The sequence below is a fragment of the Perissodus microlepis genome, chromosome 2 (genome assembly GCF_051167445.1).
Source record: "Perissodus microlepis isolate ML-2025 ecotype Zambia chromosome 2, ASM5116744v1, whole genome shotgun sequence".
In the NCBI taxonomy this organism is placed as follows: Eukaryota; Metazoa; Chordata; class Actinopteri; order Cichliformes; family Cichlidae; genus Perissodus; species Perissodus microlepis.
In genome coordinates, this window is record NC_140462.1 from 18794103 (window position 1) to 18819429 (window position 25327).

Consider the following 25327-nt stretch of genomic DNA (forward strand, 5'->3'; position numbering starts at 1 on the left):
ATACCATTCAGTACACAGGGCTAATACAGAAAACAGGCATGATTAAGCAGTCAAAGTCTTAACAGTGCAATAAACAGTATAAGCTGCAAAATGGGTCTAAAATTAGTAAAATAGTCTGTTTGCAGCCAAAGGTGGCTTCATGGGAAGCAAATGTAGCTAAAACCTGACAAAACATCTAAAGGTGGTGATTCTTCTGCTTATTCTTTATATCTGTCCATTCTTAAGTTTACCATCCACATTTATTTTACTGGTTGATAAATGTATTTTCTGTAACATACAGATGAGTATACATCTACTATCTACAAGGCCTGAGCTTAAACCTTCCCAAAAGGCAAACCTCTACCGCCATCTGTTGGGGAAATTTATTATTCTTAGCTTTATAACTGTCAGTTCTCATCTCTCTGAAGGAAGGCACTGCACTCATGTGAAATAGCATTTGAGACTTTGGCCGTTTTGCTATGGCTGTTCTTGCATGTCTAGTTTTGCTTTAGGAGTATTAAACATGTGTGATATAATAAAAATGTTGACACCAACACTAAACACCAAATGCCTGTAAAATATCATCCAATACATATTATAGATCTTTATGGAATTTAATAAAAAGCTCTTTTTCTCATCTAAACGCTGGAGTGGTTCTTGTGAAATCTGGCTTCAGTGTTTTTGAACAGAAACTCACTAGTGTGAACTCACACCTTCACGGTTAGAATTTCTTTTTCACACAGGCTTTTTCAGCTTACACAGAAGTTATCACATCCCTTATCATAGCATCAGCATCACATTTTAAACTGAAGCATGTCTTTTTTGCACAACTCTATACATAAATTCAAATGAAAGGATTAACAAAATATGAAATATTTTAATAAAAGACTATGTTAACTTGTTCACTTGACCTTCTGAACCCAAGTTTCAAAACAGATGTTGGATTTTTGAGGCTTAATGGTAAACAGTTGGACTGATTCGGATGAAAAGATTACTAGACCATGATGCCATTCTACTGAGACTATCAAAGGCTTTCATTCTGAACTGCATCTAAACTGATGACATTGGTTCTCAACTACCTCCTTCCTGTTGAGGGATGAGCTCTTGAGAAGACCACAATGGATGAAAATAATGAAAAGGAGTTTGTCTGACCTTTTTACAAGGACCTACTCTGTACATCCTAAGAGTAACATGCTACCTGCCATTGAAACAACAGCTTATAGGGCCATTCTCCAAGACCCAAAGTATATAGTGGATTACTCTCCATACCCATGGGATGTCTATAGCTAAAACTGTCAGAAAGGAAAGTGTGTTTGTCTCTTTGAGAGATACTGGATTTTACACTGCATTTTAAAATATATGTAGTTGTTGAAAACATGTTACTATTTGTGCTGGCTACACCCCTCTTACACGCTTAGGAACACATGTAGCCCATGTACAGATACTGTTACTGTGTTTTTCTGTCATTTGCATTTCTGTGTACATACATGGTCATTCGAGAAGCACTAAAAGTTTGATTGTATTTCACACAAATAGTTTATTTGTTCTGCTTCAAATATGTATACTGTGATGACCTTCCAAGAGTGGTGAGTGGTGTCAAACTAACATTTGAATCAAACTACGGTAGGCGCAAAGAAAACTGAATATTCAACTGCTAAAAAGGTTTCAGATAAATTCACCAACTAAGATTAAATAATGCCTCTTTTTTTACGGACATTAACCAAATATTATTGGGCGTATAGAAAAGGGACTATTCAAAAAAATAATTAAAAGCCCCAAATTGTTATTGTAATTTGGGAAAATATCCTAGTTGTCCACAACAATAAAAGTTCACAATATGATATGTTGGTCTGTTGATGGACTCATCCATAACAATATTGTACAGTCTATATACAACTGGCTTTGATCAATTGAAAAACACATTTCAGTGACCTGATGGGGTATGTGTTCCAAACCTGTGCAGTGTCACTTGTGTCTGTAATGTCTGCAAATGAGAACTCAAGACACTGGCTACAAAGAAAATCCCGCCAATATTCCGTTCTTTCTTTGGCAATACTGGTTCCCTCCAAGTAACTATATAAAGTGTTGGTTTGGTCTGTGGGCACAAGTGCTGAAAGCCTCTAACATGGCAATTTTAGGTTCCCCTAGCACTTTATAATACGGCCTGCAACTAAGAGTGATTTTCCCTAGAATTAAATAGAATTTCCATGTATTTTACCTGGTTATACCATGTAATAAAACAAACATGTACATACAAGTGATACACTAAACTACTGGAAAGAAGAAAAAACTACATTGTAAGTAATTTTAAGTAGTGCATAAGTAATTTTTAGCAGCGTGTCACTAGGTATTTTACAGGAAAAAAAAATTAAATAATTATAAGTTGTGTTTAAGTAGTTTTAAGAAGTTCAAAAATAATCTTTAGTAGTATGTAATTAATTGTAAGTAGTGCATAACTGCCAGATAGTTTACAGAAAAGAGGCATAAATTATAATGTAATTAATTTGAATTAGTCTGCAATTTCCAGGTATTTTTGTGGAAATAACAGTTAAAATTTCTTCATTTTATATTGTAAATATGCGTTAGCCTTAGTAGCATGGCCCACATTATGTAGCTAACCTTGTTTTTTTTACACATTTATTGTGCACTATATTGGTTCGCATCGCAGATGTTGTAAGTTTCAATTGTTCTTTTATGTTAGACATAAAAATGTGATAAGGACTATTCTTTCTTTTCTACTTACAGGAGAAAAAACACAGCAGCAAACACTGCAGGGCAAAGGTCCACCAAAGGTCCACAATCATGGAGCCAAGTCAAACTTTTTTTTTTCCTTACACAAACATTTAAAAGGACTATAAGTACAAAAAATGATCAATGTGAATGACCAGAGAGTCCAATAGAATTATGTGTTTTATATTATTTATATGCAAACCCAAAATTGAACACAACATAAGTAACAATAAACTATTCTTATTACCTGTGAACAGAGATGGGCAGTAACGCGTTACTTGTAATGCGTTACTGTAATCTGATTACTTTTTTCAAGTAACGAGTAAAGTAAGGGATTACCATTGCAAAAACGGTAATTAGATTACCGTTACCTTCCCGTAGGAACGCTGCGTTACTAAAACCCTGATTTTTTTTGCAAGAATGTCTCATGACAGTGACGTAAGCGAGTGCGAAGTTCGTGACAACTGCTGTGTGCAGATCAACAGTGGATCATATATCGAGTGCAGGAGAGAGTATGAGCGTGCAGCGTTTAAAGCGTGGAAGTACTGACCTTACTTTTAGTTTGATTCCATAAAAAGTGACAAAAACATTAGTGTCCGTTGTGCGTGGGAAGAAAACTTCTTTTTACAGCGAAAAAACCCCCTAAACTTCCAAGCAAGCGCCGAGTGCGCTATGACGTAATGGGAAACTCACAGAGAAACTCGCGGATTCTTCCACTGACCGCTGCGGCACACCTGCACCAGGGTAAACCTCCGCCTACGCAACTCCTGCTTTACAGGTGAAAATAGAGCAACAGGACCGCTAGTCTTTGACTTTATTTATTTTCTGCTGTGTTTTACTTGCATCTATTTGAAAGAGTGAGTGTAAACACACACAAAAAATTATTTCATGTGCTGGTATGTGCAGAAAATAGGTTTAAATATTAAACAAATTTCTTCCAGTCAGAGAATGTTGCATATAATTAAATTTTTGCTTGATGCATAAAGTTAAAAGATTAAAACTAATAAAACAAGTTTTAAAAAGGGACTTTTCCATTTGATTACATTTTGTATGATGGATTATGCAGAAAAAGTAGAATTGGGCTGAAAGATCTATGGCTTTATTACCTATTCAGGTTGTAAATCGTGTTTTTAAAAAGTAACTAAGTAACTAAGTAATTAATTACTTTTGAAAATAAGTAATCAGTAAAGTAACAGGATTACTTTTTTGGGGAAGTAATCAGTAATTAGTTACTGATGACTTTTTTCAAGTAACTTGACCAACACTGCCTGTGAATAATTTAATTTATATGTTTTTATTTGTAGTTCAGTTCTTTGCTTTCTTTTTGTTCTTCTTGTCTTTGGCTTTTCTTCTTTCTTTCTTCTTTCTTTTCTTTTTTCCCTTTCTTCTGATGATTTTTCATATGAGGAGGAGGTGGAAGCTTCTCTAGTCCTCCAGTCTGATACTTCTGTAATTTATTGCTGTTTTGTTTTTGTTTTGTCTAATTAAAAGTAGTGAAAAGTACACTGCAGTTTTTCAACAATAAAAGTTGAGCAATTTAACATTTTAAATGTATGGTTTCCTTTTCCACTAAAATACCCGGATATTATGCACTACTAAAAATTACCTATTGTATAATGATTCCTTCTCTCTCTAATTGTGAAAAATTACCCCCTTAACAAAACTATTCTATATGATTTTATTCTACAATACCACTGTGATTTAAGATAAAAATTGAAAGTGAAATTCCACTTAATTCTAAAGGGATTACACTCATTGTCAAGGGCTACTCGAAACACTTATCTGTGCATGAAAACCTGTGTTAAAGTTAAAGGGTTACATACAACAAATATGCAGTGATTTTCCATAGTAAAGTCAGCTACATTTAAGTTACATTTGCAATGAACAATAAAAAAGAAAATGATAGTTATAAATGATAGCGAAATCTTGCAGTCCAAATAATTTTGTTTCATCAGATAATTAATTCCTGGAGAAACTGAATCTTGTGATGAAATTGCTTTAAAGTTCTACATGTATTGTGAATCCAGGATGTCCAGATACTTGGCCTCAATCATTCTTGGAAGCAAGCTCGTTCTGAGAGAAAACACATTAAAAATGCGTGTATTATTTACAAGGAAACAACAAATCTTCAAGTACTTAGGGAAAGAACATCACCTCTTGTGTGTGTATGTGTGTGTGTGTGTGTGTGTGTGGTGGGGGGGGTTCAGTGGGAAGAGTGTCTTTCTACACGTAGAATGTATATAATAAAAATAATTGTAGACACAGCGGTCCCCTTTTTCTTTCTTTTTTAATGTGAGAAAGTAAAGGCTTAATACTACTTTTTCCATGTAAAACATTTAATTTTGTTTTGTTTTGTTTTTAAGAAGGTTGTGTTGTACTGAATTTGTTCTAACACTAACTGGTACTAATTGCAAAAATGGGACCATAAAATTGTGTTTCCTGAGGTGCCAATGAGCTGCAGATAAGGATGCATGCAGATTTTCATGTTCCCACTCTGCCCCCTGTTGGCCTGGGTTATCTCACCTGACAGGGACCAGCAGGATCATCAGCAAGGGGAAAACCATCTTCATGTAGGGCAGAGGATACATCCCGAATGCACACAGAATGATCAGCTGGATTATCTGCAGCCCCGTGAAGTAGTGGACCTTCCTCTGAGGCACACGGCGAATGTAGTGAGTGGGAGGATAGGAGGTCTAGACAGAGACAGAATAAGATATGATTAACTATGTTTTAAGTGAGATTAACTATAATACCCCTCTCAAGCCAAGATTTGTATATAATAGCACACCTGTTGCTGCAGCATAAATTACCATTTGAGAAGAAAAGGTATGCTAAATACTTCTGTAAGCTCCAGAATTGTCGTGCAACATTTGCATTTTTTTCAGAAGTGCATTGCTTTATATTTTACAGAAATGTTATTTTAATCAAACTCATTGCTATGAAAAAATGTGCCATGTTATTGTACTATATTTTGTCTATTTAAACCAGACCATGATAAACTCTTATGACAAAAATAACTTTGTTTTCCAAAAACTCATTAAAAACAAGTTGTTCTTGTTATGGTGTGTACCAACTTATCTTATGAAAGTTCTGTGATATAACAAGAGTGGGACCAGTCATGTGATAACAAGAGATGTTTGTTTCACCTTTTTTTCCCCCAGAAAAGTGATGGGGTTTTTTTTGCTGGATTTTAGTTTCTTCACTCTTCTATTTTTTTATTTGTTAGTTATTTATTTGTTTTGTTTTTTACACTACTACTGGTTATCATTTGTAAAGATCAATCAATACGAAGGAAACAAAGAGACAATAAAATAGAATGAGGAACATGATTGGCACTTATTAGCAACCAGATCAGTAAACCAAACCACACTCTTCTTATCTGCTTCATATCCACCTGTTCCTTTAGCAGGAGGGTCATGCGGTCCACCATTTGATTTCCGTCAAGTGAAGTGGCTGCGATGTAAAGGAAGAGCCCATAGAGGACAGGCTTGGGAATCCACTGCAGAGGAATGGGCAGCATGAACACGGACAGGCCGATCAAGATGTTGGCCACCAGTGAGGTCAGACGTGTTTCCTTCACACTAACAATGCTATTAGGACAAAAAGAGAGGAATGAGTTATTTGAGCAACCCAGAACAATCTTTATATCTTTTAATTCATAAGATCAGCTTTTGAATCCAACATGAAAGGATAGAAATTAAATGGATCACTGACGTATTAAACAATTTATGGGCAACTATGCACACTACATCTGCCGCAGACATAAGCCAGAGTTTCTTTAAACTACATAACCATTTTGTTATTTTGCTTAGTTTTGAACTGACACTCTGTTACAAAGGTTTCAAACTGAGTGTTAAAAGCATTCATAAAAGCTGATGCTTTCCGTGAGGTCAGAGCACACCTTGTTTTAACTTTACTCACGTCGTATAGAGGTGTCCGTTCTCTACTTGCTGTTCTACTTTGGCAAGCTGACGGGCATGCAGAGAGGAATGTGGGAAAGCAGCGTGCATCCATGGCAACCCCAGACAGGACATGAGGATGTTAATGAAGCCAGTCAGCATTAAGTCCCAGTGGAATGCTGTGCCTTTTAGCAACCTGGTATAGATGTTCACACACATAAGCTTAAAGTGGTTTGTCAGTAAAGGCACAGCAGTTCACGCATCAATACCAAATACTGTAAAGGTAACATTTAAATCACAGGTTCTGCTGTGTGTCGTTCTTCTCATAGCTTAGAACTCAAACATAAAGTGGTATTCGTACTTGTGTTCCGGCACATGTGTCAGTGAAATGACGATGTTCTGGTCAATAAAGATGAGCAAAGCAAGTAGAAACCCCAGACCAACTGCACTCAGTGCATTCATTCCTGACAGCTTTTCAAATGGAGGGAACTTGAAGATCGGACCATCGTGTACACTGAACACGGGAACTAATAGAAGCAAAAAATTTACAGAAAGCTTGTTACAAACATACAATGAAAACAAAAAATAAATAAATGCTTGAACACTAACCTTTCTGCTAGTAGCCTCTGTTTTAAAAGCAAAGCTTAAATTCTGTGTCTATCTCTCACACACACAACATCCCCAGACTGGGTTTAAAGTTCACTTGAAGCAAATGTTTTCCCCTTTCAACAGAGGATTTATGAACAGTGAAAAACATTATGTGCCAGGGTTGTGACTTTAAGCCTCAAGAGTACTCTTCTATCATTTCTTTCATTTGAAAGATCCATACTCACGCTGTATGTCAATGAAAAGGTAGGAGCCAGTGAAGGAGAGTATCAGCACAGACACAGGCAAAGCACAGTCAGACACCACCTCTCTGATTTTGTCATTCAGGTACGGGCTATTGGGAAAATAGCAATAAATATTTCAGCGTTTTGCAACTCTGGTGTAATGACTTCTACAAGTAGTTTTACAGCACTATTTACTGCAGTTACTCTTTGTGTTTGGAAAATAATTCATGTCAACTGCTGAAAGCTGCCACTGAGGGAAAAAGAACAATGAAATCCCAGGAGTCAGATATAGAAATGCATGATAACAGAGTCACATATATCTAACTCACGTATTCCAGTAATATTACTGCAGGGTGAAATTCATTGCACATGATTTGTAACCTTGCAATCCAGTCTTGGGATGCACTTTTTGTCCTTGTTTTGTAGGTTATGTGAACCTATTTGCAGCTAGCATGAGGGGAAGTGGAAGTAACTATCACAAATCTTCAATCATTTGCTTTGGCTTATTTGGGTGAAGGTCATGGGGGCAGCAGTCTAAGCAGAGATGCCCAAACCACTCCCCGGCAACCTCGTCAAGCTCTTCTAGGGACATCCTGGCTGGATGTCTCATAAATTACATGGCTTCTTTTGAATTGGTTAAAGGTAATGAGCTATGTATCTACTACATTATACAACTGCAATTCCCTTTGTTAATTTTAACCCAGGCTTAAAATCACTACTAGATAAAAACAGCAAATTGTCTAGTTACACATAGTGGAGTAAAGCTCCTGATAACTTTAATATTTCATCTCAGTATTGAACACATAAGTGCTGCACATGAATAAATGCATTTTCTGTCATTGCTTATAACAGAGTTTAAATTTGTTCTGCAGATTTTTAAAATTCTGAATATAAAATGGACGACAGTTAAAACACAGCTTTCATGTTATTAGTTAAAGAATAACATTGTTATAGTGCAGTACATCCTACTACTTTAAATACTAAGTGTTAAAATGTGGCAGTGCTTTCCATTTTATATCTCATACAGCATCTCTGGTTGTATCACATCATATATCTTTCACATTTGATTGTTCCATCTTTCTATTATTGCAGTTCAGCTGACTAAAATATTCACGACATGACATTTTTATGGCTTCGCTACTCCAGATGGAAAAGAGTCTGCTTTGGGCAGCATTTGAAACAGAGTATTTCCTCTGATGTATTTGGCGTTTTGAAATATTGTTTTCTCTTGCGTGTAAAGTGTACTGAAGCACAGTTTGCTTTTAATACGCTCAAATTTCAACGTGGAACTTGTACTTTTAATGTGGTATTTCCACCTGGTGACACTTTATTGTTCTTTTATAAAGATGACAGATGCGTTCCCAGGAGAAAAAAAACTAGAGTTGCGCCTCTGCTTACTACATATATTTTGATACGATAAAATAAGCTATAAAATGGTTCAGATATCCATAATGTGAAACAATAAGTGAACAAACATTACCTCCTCTTGATGAGGTAGAGTGTATAACCCAGCCACAAAGTCCCCAACATGAGCAGGAGACAGAGGATGGGTCTTTCTCTTGTGCATAACACCAAAGACTCAGGCAGGAAGATTGGTTGCCCCTCTGCATGTCCTGACATCACCCCGGTCTCATTGTGATGCTCCAGTGGGGTGTCTGTCTTGTTTTTTGCACTGTCTAGAATCTCATTAATCTGCTGAAGCACCAGTGTTTTGTTTGTGGTCGTGAGAATGGGCCCGTGGTAATAATGGTGAAAAACTAGAAAGTGGAGTAGAAAGATGGAAGAAGAAGAAAAAAGATATGTCACTAAAGACAAACTAGAAGACAAGATATAGCTGTATGGGATCTTAGTGGAACACATCCCACAGTCACAGGAACTTATTAAAGTCTGTAGCAGGAAATAGAGCAGCTGTCCCCAACCTTTTTTGCGTCACGGACCGGTTTATGCCCGACAATATTTTCACGGACCGGCCTTTAAGGTGTCGCGGATAAATACAACAAAATAAAACTAGTACCGGTACCGAAAAAAAGAAGATTTATTCATAACACACGTGAAAAGACCCAGGAAAACCGAGTTAACGATAAAAACGATAACAAAATAATGCTGAAAACCGATAAAAACCCTGAAAACCATACATTTCACACCTGAGCCTCAACTCTCGCGGCCCGGTACCAAACGACTCACGGACCGGTACCGGTCCGAGGCCCGGGGGTTGGGGACCGCTGATATAGAGCATACACACAGTTAGTATTTTACAAATGTAACAGATGGTTAACGTAATCACCTTTAAGTCATTCTCTATATATTTGCAGTTATTCAAGCAATGCTCAATTTGGAGTCGATTGGCAGAAAATTACAAGAACCTGAGGCTCAGAAGAAAAATTCTTAAGAATCCTAGATATGTTTAGCCATTTTTTCCTGACTTGTTACAGAAACTTAACACAAAAATAATAGTTCACAAAAAAAAATTCCTTAATATTATATACTGTATGTCCTCATAGAATACTGTTCTGTTTCTACTATTTGCTTGTTTTTCCTAAACAGATTTTATTGTGGTAGTCTGACATTAGTTGGACTCACTTTTGATTGTGCCTTTCACCGCATCTCCAACAAATGCAATTGAGATGAACGATGCAATCACTTCTTCTGTTGAGCTGGAAGAAAAGAGAAGCAAAAGAAGCATGGTGCAATCATTCATGTTGTATCAAAAGTGTAGGTTTTTTTTCCAAACCACAGACAAAACATTAACTTCAGTGGAAAATTATGGCTACAATGGCACAAGAGAATGAAAGAAAATTACTGATTAAAGCTGAAAACAACAAGTAATAACAGATTAGCCTTTATCAGTTCACTTCAGTGTTTAGACACAAGTAGTCGCCTTCTGTCTGTGATATTTAATAGTAACAAATATTGTTTGTGAGTGTGTATTTACCGTTTGAAGAGTTTCATCAGCAGGCTGACATTGAATAAGCCTCCCAGGATGAGGAACAAGCTGTTCCATAAACCGATGCAGGCGTAGAAAGCATCAAAGTCGAGGTCGTAGTCATCACAAATACCCCTGATGACTGCAAATTATACAATAACACACACAAACTCATAAAAGCTTATTAATTTCAAGAGCATTCCACTATTTAAGTGACAACATATTGCTTAGCGAGTTGTTGAAATTAATACCTTCATTTTTAATGGTCAATTCTCAGATCTGACTACTGTTTGTAGTATTAATTATATGCAAGGCAGGTGATGTATGAAGTAGATTATCAGGAGTCTTTTTTTATATAACAACAGCTGTCTGTGGTGACTGGAGATGGTGTTTAAAAAAACAAATCATGAAATAAATTTTATTCAAACGAGATTCCAAAGGTCTGTAGAGATTAGTCATAAGTCTCTCTGAGTGGATCCTTGCAAACCAACATTTAAGCCAAAGGATGTGATAATGAGTTACACCGAGTCATTTCAGACTGCATTCATTTCTTTATTGCTGTGGCCCAGTAATGACTTCATTTAATTGCTTATGCTGCCTAATGTTAGCCATCAGGCTTGACTGACCTCATTTGCTGCACCTAATCCCACCATGTAAACTTCAAAGAAAACTAATTGTATGACTTATTTGTCATTAAATAAGTGTTACTTATTCAAAAATCTAACTTCTATAGTCTGACATCCAAATCGTAGCAAGCAATGTATACCGCTTATGAAGATGGCCAGTGGTGCAGTAGTCAGCGGAATGACAAGCGGTGAGCCAGCAAACAAAGCATAGATCACTCCTCCAATGCTCTGGCCAGCAATGGTCTTCTGAACATCTTTCAATGAATGAAACAGATACGTATTTTTCATTAAAGCTGTTGAACATACTGTGTGCCAAATTAAGAGTAAAGAAAAATCCCATACCTATTTCTCCTCTTGTGCTTTCATCATTCAGTGAACCAAAGGCAATGGCAGGCAGTAGAATTGCAATGTAGAGGAAAATCGCAGTGGTGGTGTACTTCAAGAGAGAGCGGTCACTTCCAATTATACCTGTTTGAATTATACAAAATGTTACTAAAGCTATACCCGTAACAAATCCACAAAACAGAAATGTGAAGGAAATTGTTATTACCATCTGTGAAGTCTGAGGGGTACAAAGGCAGCCTGCGGCGGAAGTCATCATAAACACCCTTACCAAATCTGAAGAAATCTATGCACTGCGAAGAAGGTAGAACATAGTCAGGCCCACTGAAGCTGTGACGATATAATATGACATAATATAATGCTATATATTACAACAGAATGCATAATGTATCAGAAATGTGACTGTGATATGCTTTTGAACTAAACCAGAAACATGCAGTCATTTACTGTACTGTACAAAAGTCTGAACTATGCTGGTACACTGTGGCCATGATTTATACATCATTAAAAGTACGGGCAGCATAAATGCCATAGACTTTGTTCATGCATGTTGCTTTAGGTATCAGTGAGAAGATAAACAAAGACACTGGAAAGCTATTCTGAGTAATGTATCTGTCAGTTTGAAGACTTATTAGAAGGGAAAAAACTACCCAGTGGACATAAAAATGTTTTTGCTACGACTTTATCATTACAATAAATATTATAAATACACCAAAAACTAATCTACCAGGAGTTTGCACTTATGTGTGAAATGTTTATTTGGCTAGAAGAGGGTTTGGCCTTCATGTAAAATGACCCTGGATCCTTTACTGTGTGGTGCAGTTGTTTCAACATTCACGGATTATTAAAAATAATCTGAGGATACAAGTGTGGTGTCTCAAATCCAAAACACACACTTAAAAAACAAACAACAACAAGAGAAAAAGTGTATTAAACTAACTATTGATAGCATTTGCTTCCATGAAGCCAGATTCTTAAATAGACGCAGACATTTTGGAAGTAAAACTGGATTTCTTCTCTTCTTATATTCTTGGTGTTTTAGAAAATACCCTTTTTTCTCCTTTAAAAAAAACAATGACGTGAAAGCGATCACAAACATAAACTTCCATTACCAACTTCTGTCACAGAACACAAAAATGTATTTAAAAAAATATTACATTCACATTTGTGCTTTGAATTTATCTTTGTGACTTTTGTATTTAAAAATGATCCAAGTGGAGACATTTCAGAAGGGATTTAGCTGATATATGATATAAAACTGAGGTGCTGGCATCCATAATGTTTATTTTCATATTATACTAATCTAGGATTGTAGGATAGGCTTAAAGATTGGCTTGGCAGCAGCAAGCCTATACTTAAATGCTGTTTTGAAAGCAGTCAGAACATCAGGTGTAACCACAACCTGATGTAAACTTAAGTCTTTTACAACCTATTACATGTTTTTTCGCTTAACTGTACTTCGGTGTTTCCTTTCTCCCACCTCGTGCTGAACAAACACATTTCATCTTAATTTAGAAACTGGACTTAATGACATACATGGACGTGCACACATTCAGCTGACATTTCCATCAAAGACTTGGCTGCTTTTTCAGTCTTTATTGGGCATTCTGGCTCAACTACTTTATATTACTGCAGCACATATGCCTGAATAACAGGGAAACGCGGGGGTGGTCTCCACATCTGAAAACAACCTAACACTCAGTAGAGAAATTTGCATATAAAAGTGACTAGTTAGCTAGATTTACACATATGTTTCTCTTGGTTACTTATTTTTACCTGGAGTGGTTTGCCCCTGCGTGGATCTGAGTCCTCCACTTCCTCTGTGACCGGTTTATCACTGATTACAGAGAGCTGTTGTCGGTGGTTGACAAGCTCCTGTTTGAACTCCTCTTCGGTCTTTGTCTCCAGAAGCTTCTGTCTGAAGGAAATGTCAGAGAACATTGTTGCAAATGTTCTACCCACCTCAATGGCTGTCTTGGTGCTTTTCTAAAAAACACAACAACAAAGTTGATGTTATGTCATTCTCTGCATTCTCTGATTCACAGCAAAAAGCCTTCGACAGGATCGAATGGCCGTTCTTATTTGAAGTTTTGAAAAAGTTTGGCATTGGAAACAGATTTTTTAAATGGATTCAATTGATATACTCCAACCCTCAAGCAGAGATTTTAACCAATGGTCTTTTTTTCCGCACCATTCAGATTATATCGTAGAACTAGACAAGGGTGCCCATTGTCACCTCTTTTGTTCACCTTGGCAATTGAGCCTCTTGCGATGGCAATTCAGAATCATAAAAACATATCAGGAATTAAAGTAGGCAATGTTGACCACCGTATTGCCCTATATGCAGATGATGTGATCCTGTTCTGCACTAATTTAAACAAATCAATACCATCCATATTAAGTCTCATTAATACATTTAGTACATTTTCGGGTTATAAAATAAATTTTGATAAATCCGAAATATTATTTTTGAATTAAAATGAACGACAAAATCCTCCAATCAATACTCCCTTTCTGCAATGTGAACATGGGTTTACTTATCTGGGTGTGAAATTAACTCCCTCAACTGAAAATATTCTGGCATCCAATTATAATTCCTTAACAACGTCAGTTACTACACTTCTAAACAGATGGATGAAACTACCTATATCTTTAATTGGTCGTATTAATATACTAAAAATGTCAATTTTGCCAAAATATCTTTACCTTTTTTCAATCAATACCTCTCTCTCCACCAAACTCTTTTTAGATTTGCAAAAACTTTTCCGAAACTTTATTTGGAACAACAGAAGGCCAAGACTCAGAATCTCATTACTATACCTTCCTTATGAAAGAGGGGGTTTACAACTTCCAAATTTAAAGTGGTACTTCTGCTCAAATCAGAGCGGCAATGTTTTATTTTGTTAATGAGCAGACTCCAGTGTGGGTTTCTATGGAGTCTACAGAAATCAAAATTCCCCCGAACTTATATCTTTACTCAGCCGACAGGAAGACACTAAATAAGCAAACTAAGAACCCCTTTTTAAAAAAACACTATAACGATCTGGTTTGAAACACATAACTACTTGGGAGAAATGTTACAACTGTCTAGGTTTACGCCGATATTTGGAAATAACTATCATGGCTGTGTGTAGGCAGGCAGGAAGAGAGGACCCAAAATGCAGGACTCAAGGAGGCGGAAGAAACTCAAAATACACAGCTTTATTGCTGGGATGAAGCAGAACAGAAAAACACTAACTAAACTGGGAGTACCGAATAACTAGACAGGTTGGCAGGCTGGCAAACAGAACACACAGAGGGAGTGAGGGCAGAAGACGTTAACGACGCAACACCGAGTAGGGGAAGACACAGACACTAAATACAAGAGGTGAACGGAGCGAAGAGAAAACAGCTGGGAGACACGGCTGACGCTGATTACACTGACGAGACAGAGAGAGCACAAAGCTGAACGCACTGACATAGGACACAGACCTACAAAATAAAACAGGAAGCACACGACAGACAGAGACACAGACTCATAAGCAGGCATACTGAATATAACACATAGAACTCAAACAATAATAATCATCATCAACAAAACACCAGAGAAACAAAACGTTCATTTAAAAATAGACCAGAACTCAGAATGCTGGGTCAATTCTGACCCAGAACCTTGACAATAACAGCTTTCCTCCTGGTAGGGCGGATGCAGGCTTTAAATTTTGGTTCGATCAAGGTATAAGAAAAGTGTCTGATATATTTAGGAATAATACTCTTATGTCTTTTGAACAACTTCGAAGTACTTTTTCTATTCCTGTCAAACATTTTTTTAAATTTCTTCAATTAAGAAATTTTATCTTAACCACACAAGGTAACAGCTTAGAAATCCCCACCTCCTCTCTAGAGAACACAGTTATAAAGCATCTAAATGGGAGAGGCCAAGTTTCTGCATTGTACAAATTATTTATGGAAAATTCCAAAGAATCAACACAGTCTATTTTAGAGGCATGGATGAATGATTTGCAAATGGATATATCTGATGATGAGTGGTATAAATCATGCTCCTTGGCCCAGAGTCAAACAATTAATGCGCAATCTGAACTACCGGTACTTCAATATAAATGTTTAACAAGACAATATCTTACTCCGTCAAAAATGCATCATTTTAACTCAAACATGCCAGACACCTGTATTAAGTGTGGAGTGGACAGGGGCACTTTATTTCACTGTATATGGGAGTGTCCACATGTGAAAATCTTTTGGGAAAAGGTAATAAATCTGTTAAGTCAAATCATTGGTGATGTGATTCCACTTCATCCTAAAATATGTATTTTAAATATATACCCAAATAATTTTGTACCTGCTGCACGCAATAGAGCTCTGTTAACGATTGGACTTTTGGAAGCCAAGCACTGTATTGCTATGTGTATGTGTTGGAAAAATCAAAAAATATGTGGACTAACTCAGTGGCTTAATGGACTGACATCTATACTATCTATGGAGAAAATAACTTATACATTAAGAAATAAACTGGACAGGTTTTGGGCTATATGGTCAAAATTCTACAACTTTCTGGAGAACTGCAGCGTACACACTGTGGACTTAACGGCCTGAAGCACTAACTTGATTTGTATATCTGCCCTTCCCTTCTGTTATGGTTTGCTTTGTTTTTGTTTCTATTACTATGTTGTTTTTGTTGTTGTTGTGTTTTTTTTTTTTTAATTTACTTATTTTATTTTGTTTTTATTTTTTATGTCCACAGTGTATCATGTAAAACCGGTTAAAACCAATAAATAAATGTTAAAAAAAACAAAACAAAAACAACAAATTTAGGCTTTGTTAGTTTCAGTCAATTTAAATGATCATTTAGGTGATGTTTTTATGTTGTATTATTATGTTAATTATCACATGTGATTTTTGTATTTAATAATATAGCAAAAACACTGAAATACTTAGTAGGGCTTTTTTTAAATCTAATTAATGTATTACACATTTTTTAAATATTCAGTGTCATTTTTGTTTAGTGTTTCAGAAACACTGGGATTAGGGGACAAATGATTGTGGTTGTTAGGGCCCTCCCTAAGCCTGGTTCTACTGGAGGTTTCTTACAGTTAACTCTTTGGATAAATTATGACAACCTCAATCAGGATTTTTATTCATCTTTAGCATGGAAAAAAGATTTTTGAACTTCATTTTTTAAAAACATGTACACAGTTTGTTACATGTCCACTTCGGTGGACAACATACAGTTTGACTTGTGAATTTGGTATGAAGTGCCACATCAGTTTGGTTTATGTGCAAGTACACCATCAACACTGACACAAGTACAAGAAATACAAATACTTTGAATGGCTGTCCACTGTAGTGACCACTATGTGTTAAAAGGGAGCTTTTCCTTCCAACTGTTGCCAAATCGCTTGCTCATACAGGGTCATATGATTGTTGGGGTTTTCTCTATTGTAGGGTCTACCTTATAGTATAAAGCACCTTGGGTGACTATTGTTGTGATTTGGCGCTATATAAATAAAATAGAATAGATTTTTATTGTCACTGTTACAAGAACAATGAAACACAGTTTGACATCTCTCCATTAGAAGCATGTAGATTTTTTTTTACATTAAAAGTCCTTTAAAATTGAATTGAATTGCGTTGTTTATTCACTTGACTTTTTTGGTCTGTAATAAGTCAGGAAAAGTGAAGAGTTAAGTTAAACATCATGGAAAGCCAGTGAATACTGACCAAAAAAGTAATCAATAAACAGACTGTCAAAATAAATAATCGATTATTATTATAAATGTGGACTTAGCTGATTTATGTCAAAGCCTGAATATTTAGTTAATACCAAACACAAAGTTCCTCAAATGGCCTTTTGAGGTTGGCAAAAAAAATTAAAGTTAAATGACCAGCTTTAAAGCGTGTGTAATTACTAATTACTAAGAATGAAAATGATACAAGAGTAAATTTTATATTTGTTTTATTAGGGGTGTGGCCTCTTTGAGTGACAGGCAAATGTCCACAACTGTAACTGTCACTTCCTAGATGTTCTAGGCATAACATCAACTGATTCATGTTGATGAACTGGACCTCTCAAATTTGGCCTCCTAAGCTGTTTATTGGGCATAACTAGCACTTATCTGTGTCTGTGTGCTGCACTGATGGAGTGAAAGTATGGATGAACTTTAGCAATCAAGCTTGCTGGGCAAAATCTCTAGCCACGTGTTTAGGAAGTTTTTGAATTTTGAAGCATTATCTACTATATTACCGTAAAAACTTCATGTATAGGATCACAAGTCAAATCTAATAAATACCATTTACCAAAATCCCTCCTGAAATTATACTATGTTACAAATTCTCTTTTCAGTTTCATCTTAGAATTGAGACATATAACTCATCCAAATATGGTATATTGTCTCTCTGTCTCTCTGTGTTAACCCTGCGTCAGACTGCCAACCTATCCAGGGTGTACCCTGCCTCTCGCCTTATGGTAGCTGGGATAGGCTTCAGCTCCACTGCAACCCTGATAGGATAAGATAAGAGGATGGACAGAGGCCAAAACGACAAACTCAAGGCTTCCAAACAGCAGCCCGTAAGCCAATATGTGACGTAACAGTGGCTACATCAGGCTTTTACATGCAGTCTATGCAACTGAATATTATGGCCAGTCATCAGCAAACAGTAATTGCTTGCAACAAGTAAGCTATCGACAAATTAAGAAAAAATTAAGATGATATTCAGAAGATGAGTGGAGAATTTGACCTTACTGTTCTAGGTGGAGCGAGGATAAGGACGACGTAGCGAGCTTCACAACAGTTGACACCCCAGTTTTGTGGCCTCTCCAGGCGGGTGATGCAGACATGACGTCTCTGCAGATTCCTCACATTCGAGCTGAATTCAAAGAAATGTATTATTTGAAATCAGTTAACCAATAAGAGACATGAACTAAACCTCAGACAGCTTTAACTGGAGATGAACTCACAGAATACAAAGCCAGGACTGCTGGTAATGAATGCCAGTAGAAGTTGCCGTCACACCCTGAATGGTTTCTGACAGAAGATGAACTGTGGAAGCATAATCCAATAAACAGCAAAATCAGACTAAATGCTCATTTTCTAGTTGCCTTTAATGTAATCAAGTGATTTAGACTTCTTTGGTAACATGCTCGTTCACCATTGATCTCTTTCCTTCCTGCGTCTGTGAACAGTGAGTTCATGATCTCATCCACATCCCAACTCTCACGGCCTTCGACCACAACATGAGTTAACATTCGCCTTAGCACCTCATCCAGAGTGGCAGCTTTTTCATCCAGAAGGATGCTTGCCTGGGCCAGAAAGCCGTCCAGGTCTCTGTGGGCGCGGACTTCCTCCTCAAAGTTCATGGGCTTAACATACTGGTGGGAAGCAAGAACAAAAGCTATTTAAATCATGGATGCAAATGAATGAAATGAGGGTATCGTTTTCTGCCTGCTGTAAGTTGCTGATGCTGTCTCAGTTACATTAAAGAAAATATTTTAATTTGCTTTTGCTGCTGCAGTGTGGTTTAAATAAGAAAAAAGTAAGTAATGGTATAAAAAAATTCATACAAAAAAGTAAATCTTACTTTTCTTGTTGTGTTTAAAAGCCCAAATCCAGGTCCTTCAGGATCTTCAGCAAAAGAAACACAAAACATTACGTTTATATGCAAAGACTGTCTTAGTATCACCAAACTGTTGCTCTAATACAGTCTTTTCTTTCATATTTCTAAAGGTTTCCTTCCTTCACTCCGGATTTTTCAACAATGTTTTTTTATTTGAATCAAAGCTGCCACACGTGATTTGATAATGGTAGAGGCTGAAGTCAAATGTGATTTCAAATCCTAGACAAGTAAACAAGACAAGACTAAATAATTCCATGTGCTGTATTACTGTAGTATCTTTACATTACAATGCAAAATGCTGTGATTTGGCGCTATGTAAATAAAATCAAATTAAACAGAATGAAGGCAAATTTCAAAAAGGCAGACCTGAAGGACTAATCTGGATCTCATTGTCATAAATGTGGTCCTTGTTGGTAGTAGGTGAATCCTCCACATAGTCCTGCTCCCCATCCCTCAGTTCTGTGAACAAAACATAAATGAGTGCAACAAAGTCCCAGAGTATATACATTACATATAACTGAGGAGTTATATCTCATAAACAGCATAATCCAATAATAGCCAATAAATAAATTTTCACTTTACAATTGTTTGACTTGTAAAGGTCATCATACAACCCTGTTTATTAAGATAAATCACACTAAGATAAAACCTCTTCTTTGCATCAAGGTTAAGATGCTATGCTAGCCACATTAACAATGCCTCCAGTAAGGGAGAATTTATCTTGCCCTCCCACCAGTCTACCATCTGTTGACAAGAGGGAGAGAGAGAGACTGCCAATAATAAAAAAAAAAAAAACCTTAAACCAGACATGCAGCAATATAACAACAGCAGCCTCTCGTAAATTCCTTCATTGTATAGAAGATAAATATGGCTAGTTTTATGGGGGAAGAAAAAATGGCCTCAGAATTAGACAATTAACCCTTCACGGGCAAAGCTTTGAGCTATGATTATTCACTCTTCCCATCATTGACTCAGAGATCATCTGTCTTGTTATTTATTCATTAATTAACACACAGCGAACAGACTGGCTGTGCCCACCAGCATGTGAAATGGGTCATCAGTGAGCAGAGAGAAGAACAGACATCTGCATAAATAATAGTGATACAATAAATTTAGATGCGTAAGATCCCCACCGTCCTGAGGGAAAAATAATCTTTGTTACTGTGCAGATCACTTGAACTTCATAAAAGAGCAAAAGTCTGCTGTAAAAAGCAATACGCACCCATCTCTTGGAAAAAGTAGCCATTCTTAGGCCTCTCTGTGGATGGAGCCGCTGTGGATTGAAGGAACAAATAGGATGTTTACAAAATGTCCTGCTCAGGTTCAAGCGCAGTCTTTTATATTAAAGATTTTCATCACTGTTTGTATTGTCTGTCATCCAGTTCTTTAGGTGCAGTATGGAAAAGTTAGAATCATATCACTATAAGCACAGAATAAACTATTTTGAATCACTAATATTTTTTCAGATAATGAAGTTTATGTAAGTGCACAATAACTGCAGTGTTAATATATAGTGTTAGTGTTAATATGTTTCTTTTTTACACATCAAGCACATTTTTCAGAAGCTGCTACTGGCTAACATAAATTGTTGTTAATAGAACCTCTAAGGATATCAACTTTCTTCAGTCAAAACTACAACCATGTCTGAAACCACAACATCTTCAATGATAATAAATGAAAGGAGACTTTATAATTGTTTTCAGTGACATGTTTGACACAGTTAACATGGTAACTGTGTGAAACTGGACTCAAACATGCAAAAACAGTGGCTTTTCACCAGAGCAACAATCAGTTTCACTTTCATTTCAGGATGCAACTCAAGATCTTTTTTTTCTGTGCACATGCTTATGCATTCTGTATACACATTTTACAAATTCTTATTACAAAGCGAGCACACACGTCTAAGCACAATTACTTCCAGATTTTCCAAAATAATGTGATGCTGTTATGAAAATTAAGGAGCTTATGTCAAGTTATGGTAATGCTGTGGAGAGAGAGGGAAAAAAAGACAAGAACCTGGGAATCTTAAAAGAGATCTGTGAAGTCTCGGTTACAGAACAAATCTAGTGCCAGCTGTGTCTGATGTTTGTATTGGCGGTCATGTATCTGTGAGACACTGCTGCAGCTGTACAGATGAGTTTTCATTGCCTGAAGCACTGTTTGGCTCTAGGGGCTTGCGAGCAAGGCTATATCTCAAAGCAGATTAGATAGAACATTCCCAGGCCTCCTCCTCTTCACAGGAGTCCACACAGACTACACAGCCGTCTGTGCCAGGACAGTGTGTGGATGTGACCTCTGAAACTGCCTCATGAAAACATGAATGTCAGGTTTATTGTAAATATGCTAAACTATTCCTTATCAATATTGTGAACAAAAGGAGTAATGGCATCGCTTTCTGATTAGTCCCTACTGAAAGCTGAGGTGAGGACATAAATGACATTTGGAGAAGAAAAAATAAGGGAAAAAATGGCTGAATTGTCAGTGACAGAAATGCTTGTCTATTACTACTTCTTGCTTATCATCTATTATGGCTAGCGGCCCCCACAAAAAAATGACCATTATGCCTTATAAGCAGGATATCACTGCCATCAGGATAGTAGTATGCTGGTGTTGGTATTTGGCTCAAAATAAAATTGTGTTTAAGTACAATTAAGAGTGCTAATGCATCTTGTTTTGTATCCTTGTATCAATCGCTGGTTTATCTGAATTTTTTCAGTATTTTTTTCTTGCTATGTTTGAATCTAAAATTGTATTTTACAGTTTTTGAAGTCTGACGTGCCAAATCACCCCTCTGTTGTTGCACATTGTTTGCTATCTGTTATTGGTCTATCTCATGAACCAAATCTGTAAGTCTTAAAGCATAACATATGATTTATTCTTACAGACAGCCACACTGCCATCTGTAGACTTTAAGCAGGCTATGTCCTTGTGAAAAAGGAAACAGGAGAGTCCTTGTTGGGTCTCTGGAAACAAGTATGCTGAGCTGAAAATCTGAGAACTCTGTGCTGAACTGCACAAGGTCAAACTATGAAAGCAGAAGGACCATGGTGTTCACATGTAAGGACTTATAATAGCTTGTCTATCAAATAAGAAGGTCAGCTAATGATATTCTCCTATGCACCATTCAATAAAATACACTGAATTACTACACCTGCTGCTAAAGCAAAATCTTATCGAGACTTAATTTGACCATGATGGGTGCACGCTCCTGTACCGTGAACACTGTGGTTCACAATGCAGACATATGCTTTGTTATAATATAAATAACAGGAAGGAGGAACTACCGCTCATTCCACATCAACACCTCAAAGGGGACCGATAAGGATAACCTAATGTTTGTATATCCAGCACAGTGAATGTGCTGGATATACAAACATTAGAAACCAATAGTACAGTTACAGTTACATAATTTATACCAACCTAAGTATCTGACTGAAAGGAGATTTTGCTCACTTCAAAAGAATTTTATTTGCCATGTGGTACTAATCTTAAAAGAGCAAATTGATTCATTACAAGAAGGTTCTGCTGAATTATAGAAAACCTGGAAGCCTTTAGGTAATAATCTAAAGTCAAGCATCAGGGGTGTTATTGAGGTTGGTAGATTTTCTGACATTGAAATTATCACCAACACCAACCACAGAACGAAGAGCTGAGAATGGAAAACCTTGAGATTTGCCAGATTAGAACATTAGACATTTTTCTACCAGATAATCTTCTTAATCCTTGACCTGAGAAAATTCAAGTAGGAATTAACATATTAATGGCAATGATGAAAGTAAGTTCCAGGTCACAAAGAGAATTGTCCCATTTTAGATATTGGTACCTTTAATGTTAGACATATTTTGGCTTGTAATAAACACTTACTAATTAATAATAATCACTAATAATCAGGTCAGCCAGTGGAACTGTGTTACCATTAACATGAGCCCATACAATTCAGTTGATTTCTTTTCAAATGTTGTTATATAGGACCCGTTTTCAATAATAGTCATCTTAGGGCACTTGATGATGTAAAGACTGCAAGATTAGAGAGAAAAACTATTTTGTAAAGAAAAGCCAGATTTCAGTAAGAAAAAATATATAACTTGGATAATTTTCTTGAACTGTTCCTGGTGCCACAACAGAGTTAAAACTGGTGCTGGAAATATTTTTTGCAGGTCTGTTATTAAAGCACTGCGTGGCAAATGAGTGTATCATTTATTGCCATACTGTAAATATTGACCCATATGCTTTGCTTTTCACTTTCTGGGCAATGAAAGCATCTTTCTCCTATTCTGTAGTTTTACTGTTAACAACAAGAAGACATTAAAAATGTAACCACAAGTGAAAAGAATCAGGAAAGAAACATTCACACATACACTCTAAAAAGGCTTCCTCCACATGTTTGACACATTTCACTTCCTCACCTCACTCCACTCCTGTAAAACTTACCAGAGGGCACAAAAGTAAGGACCTTTTTGTCTTCCATGTTTCTCCAGGGATTTTTTAAATTTTAGGTCATTTGTTTTCCAAAGGTCAATCTTTTATCATTGCTCTGCTCGTCAGCATTTACTAATCATCCTCCACGTCTTTTATACACACGCCCATACATACATACTGAGGTAAAGTTACCTCCCTGCACCTCCTCTGGGAGCACACAAGTTTGGAAGAGGGAGAGAGAGGGCAGAAAGGGAAAGCATGAGGGTGAGAGAGGTGCCTGTTTCTGCTGGGTCCTTGTGCCTATGAAATGGACTATATTCCAAGTAACTTTTAAAAAGGCAATTTTAGGGTTTTTGCATGTTATTTTCATAGATAACTCTTTCAGCATCGTGTGTAAGCTTTAAAGGTTAAATCATTCAAACCAATAAACAATTCAAAAGTCATCAAATATCATGTCTCTTTTTGTAAATGTCATATAAATACAAATTATTCCTTATAATCTAATGCACATCCAAGAACATCAAGACACTAAAAAAATAACCCGTGTTAAAACTATTGATCCATAACATTAAAAGTATGCTCAAGATTCTTTAGTTACACTATAAGAATCACTTTAATTATTTTAATGTAGATTCTGAGGGGAAATTTTACTTGTTTACCCTTTATTCTGGATCTACATCTTTATTTTAATTATCTATATGCACATACTGCTGGGAAACCCTCTTAACTGCTACAAACAGACCTGGCAAAAGCTGTGAAAAAGAACCGTTTTAAGGTTTAAGTAACAATATTATAAACTTACGATATAAAATAACAGTACAGTATATTATATATTATTACAGTATAAAATAACTCAACTTATGATGTTTATTCTCACAGATAGATGTGACAGTTATTTAAAAGCGTGTCTTGCAGGCTGGTTATGAAATAAAGATACTCGATGGCAAGTTTAGAAATAAAATCTAATGATGCAAAAGTAGTGTCTTGACACCAAAAGATATAATTCTGTAATTAACTTAATATTTGAAAATATAAAATAGAATAGAATACCTTTGTCTGACATTGTACAGATGCAGAATTTGGAATAATAAGAGTGAATATTTAGTTAATATTTATAAGTTGCACTTATAGTATGTATTTGCAATGAACGTTTCCAAAATCATAAATAACTTTTATATTGAGATGTATATTTTGTAATGAGCTGTATATAAGATTAGATGTTTTCTGAGAATATCTAAAATCTATCACTTGTTTGTTGTGTTCTTGGTTGAATTTGGCTTCAGACTACAGGGAGTGCAGAATTATTAGGCAAATGAGTATTTTGTCCACACCATCCTCTGCATGCATGTTGTCTTACTCCAAGCTGTATAGGCTCGAAAGCCTACTACCAATTAAGCATATTAGGTGATGTGTATCTCTGTAATGAGAAGGGGTGTGGTCTAATGACATCAACACCCTATATCAGGTGTGCATAATTATTAGGCAACGTCCTTTCCTTTGGCAAAATGGGTCAAAAGAAGGACTTGACAGGCTCAGAAAAGTCAAAAATAGTGAGATATCTTGCAGAGGGATGCAGCAATCTCAAAATTACAAAGCTTCTGAAGCGTGATCATCGAACAATCAAGCGTTTCATTCAAAATAGTCAACAGGGTCGTAAGAAGCGTGTGGAAAAACCAAGGCGCAAAATAACTGCCCATGAACTGAGAAAAGTCAAGCGTGCAGTTGCCAAGATGCCACTTGCCACCAGTTTGGCCATATTTCAGAGCTGCAACATCACTGGAGTGCCCAAAAGCACAAGGTGTGCAATACTCAGAGACATGGCCAAGGTAAGAAAGGCTGAAAGACGACCACCACTGAACAAGACACACAAGCTGAAACGTCAAGACTGGGCCAAGAAATATCTCAAGACTGATTTTTCTAAGGTTTTATGGACTGATGAAATGAGAGTGAGTCTTGATGGGCCAGATG

General features: G+C 36.4%; 1 protein-coding gene across 2 annotated transcripts; it reads right to left on the bottom strand.

Annotated features, from left to right (window-relative positions):
- Positions 1 to 836: 836 nt before the first annotated feature.
- On the bottom strand, positions 837 to 23565 carry LOC146392668 (solute carrier family 4 member 11-like). Of its 2 annotated transcripts, XM_084951778.1 has the most exons (20): positions 23372 to 23565; positions 20163 to 20213; positions 19307 to 19399; positions 18905 to 18948; positions 18476 to 18695; positions 18285 to 18366; positions 18070 to 18193; positions 13106 to 13315; positions 11538 to 11622; positions 11330 to 11455; positions 11128 to 11241; positions 10371 to 10503; positions 10019 to 10092; positions 8919 to 9195; positions 7442 to 7548; positions 6970 to 7135; positions 6631 to 6804; positions 6104 to 6299; positions 5233 to 5402; positions 837 to 4782 (listed from the first exon to the last, which is right to left on the bottom strand). In XM_084951778.1, exons 1-20 carry the CDS (start codon positions 23406 to 23408, stop codon positions 4716 to 4718), a joined length of 2550 nt encoding a protein of 849 aa, XP_084807904.1. In that variant the 5' UTR covers positions 23409 to 23565; the 3' UTR covers positions 837 to 4715. The 2 variants fall into 2 exon arrangements, with proteins under 2 accessions (XP_084807904.1, XP_084807912.1); XM_084951786.1 differs by lacking the exons at positions 20163 to 20213; positions 23372 to 23565 and adding an exon at positions 19523 to 19607.
- Between the last annotated feature and the right edge of the window lie 1762 nt (positions 23566 to 25327).

What these genes read in the sequence shown, in the direction of transcription:
- LOC146392668 (XM_084951778.1), bottom strand. Translation starts at nt 23,408, where the DNA reads ATGGAAGACAAAAAGGTCCTTACTTTTGTGCCCTCTG. An exon ending in CTCTACCTCATCAAGAGGAG is followed by an intron (nt 7,549 to 8,918) that starts GTAATGTTTGTT and finishes TTTTCCCAATAG; the next exon opens with CCCGTACCTGAATGACAAAA. An exon ending in CCTTTTCATTGACATACAGC is followed by an intron (nt 7,136 to 7,441) that starts GTGAGTATGGAT and finishes TGCTTCTATTAG; the next exon opens with TTCCCGTGTTCAGTGTACAC.